Below are 1,496 nucleotides of genomic sequence, written 5' to 3'. Positions count from 1 at the left end.
TGATTCTCTTCTCACTATTTATGTCCTACTGATTAGGGTTTCAAATGGTGTTTTTTGTGTTCAAAGGAGCATCCCTGCGAATTACTTTGGATGTACTCAGAAACGAATTGCCCTGTTTAATGCTAAAACCGAAAATGGTATTCTGAGCTCGTGCTTTCTTCCTTATTTTGTCTCCATTCCATTTTGAGGTATTTTTGAAATCTTAACAGCTTTGACTAATTAATTTGTGTTTTTTTACTGCAGTGAAACTTTGGGGGTAAAAGCTTCTTCAAATTATATCTCTTGTGCTGTGTTGGAGGCTTCTTCTCAGATTTCTTAATGGTCGGGTCTGCACGGATGGCAGCATGAACCTTCTGGTAAAGCTCTTCAAGTCCATTAGCTTTGATTCCCTTCTTAATATACTCACTGAAATGAGTCTGATATTTCTCTGATTCGTCTTCAATCCAAGTCTTCATATAGGAAGAAACATGTCCACCAAAGATATATTTGCGGTGAACCTCAGCATCAAGCTCCTGCTTTTCCTTATCAAAACCAGTAAACCTTTTGTCACTGTGAGGAATATCTGAACCACCATCCAGTGCACCCTTCAGAGCACCAAAGACACGATTTCCAGTTGTGGTCTTAACAAGACCAACATCAAGGAGAGCACGGAATGGCCTCCTGGAATCAACTGGCTCCACAGAATAGTCCTCTCCAGTAGCCTCAACATTTCCCTCATACTCTTCATCCATCTCAAGTGTCTTGAGAACCCGACGTGCCAAGAGGAGTCCAGTGGCATAAGTTGGATTTTGTCTTCCTGTCATGAGAAAAAAAATAAGATGCAGGTTGAGTTTTTCTGTCATGATGTTGATTGTTTTGCAGGTTTTGAGGATGGATTCATGTTTTGACTTGGATCAAGATCACAAGTTTGTTCTGTCTTGGTATGTTTTTGTGCAGGTCACAGAGTTCAAACTGTTTGTTTCCCGAGGGTAAGTTGATTTCTTTCAAGGGAAATATAGTTGACATTCACGACATCAGCTCTAGTTTCTGCAATTCATGCACAAATGGGGCAAGCTTTGGTTCTCTTCAAATGAAAGGCCTTGTTTGGGACTGGAAATTTCTTTATTCATGTCTTAGTGCATCATAATGTTGTAAGTATTTTTGACTCTATAAGTAAACACGCTTTTCTTACTGGTTTTGGATTTGGTGCAACTGTAACATTTCATCGAATCCTTGAGGCAAGGGCCTAAAAATTTATGTTGTTGCCTGTGTGTAGCACCTCAAATTTGCACCTACCTTTTGTACATACATTCTCATATTAGGTCATAACATTAACATAATCCACTGCATAACATTGCATTGTCCCTTTGCCCAAGTGCAAGCCATTCAGAAGAATTAGGTCAAACTGGTCAGGAGATCAGTCAATCAAGCAAGCAAGTACAGTTTTCATTGAGACAAGGCCCTAGGGTTGGTCCAACATGTTCACATGACCTAGGGGTCCTTTGGAAGTGATTTGG

The 1,496-nt window shown here is 40.0% G+C and overlaps 1 protein-coding gene across 1 annotated transcript; it reads right to left on the bottom strand.

Moving 5' to 3' along the window:
• Nucleotides 1-215: 215 nt before the first annotated feature.
• Nucleotides 216-803, bottom strand: LOC127079043 (60S ribosomal protein L5-like). Its single transcript, XM_051019456.1, has one exon. The coding sequence runs from the start codon at nucleotides 801-803 to the stop codon at nucleotides 216-218; it is 588 nt and encodes a 195-aa protein (XP_050875413.1).
• Between the last annotated feature and the right edge of the window lie 693 nt (nucleotides 804-1,496).

Source organism: Lathyrus oleraceus, chromosome 5 (assembly GCF_024323335.1).
Source record: "Lathyrus oleraceus cultivar Zhongwan6 chromosome 5, CAAS_Psat_ZW6_1.0, whole genome shotgun sequence".
NCBI lineage: Eukaryota > Viridiplantae > Streptophyta > Magnoliopsida > Fabales > Fabaceae > Lathyrus > Lathyrus oleraceus.
This window is presented reverse-complemented; position numbering and strand designations above follow the sequence as displayed.

Coding starts and splice junctions, on each gene's coding strand:
- LOC127079043 (XM_051019456.1), bottom strand. CDS start 803: ATGACAGGAAGACAAAATCCAACTTATGCCACTGGACTCCTCTTGGCA.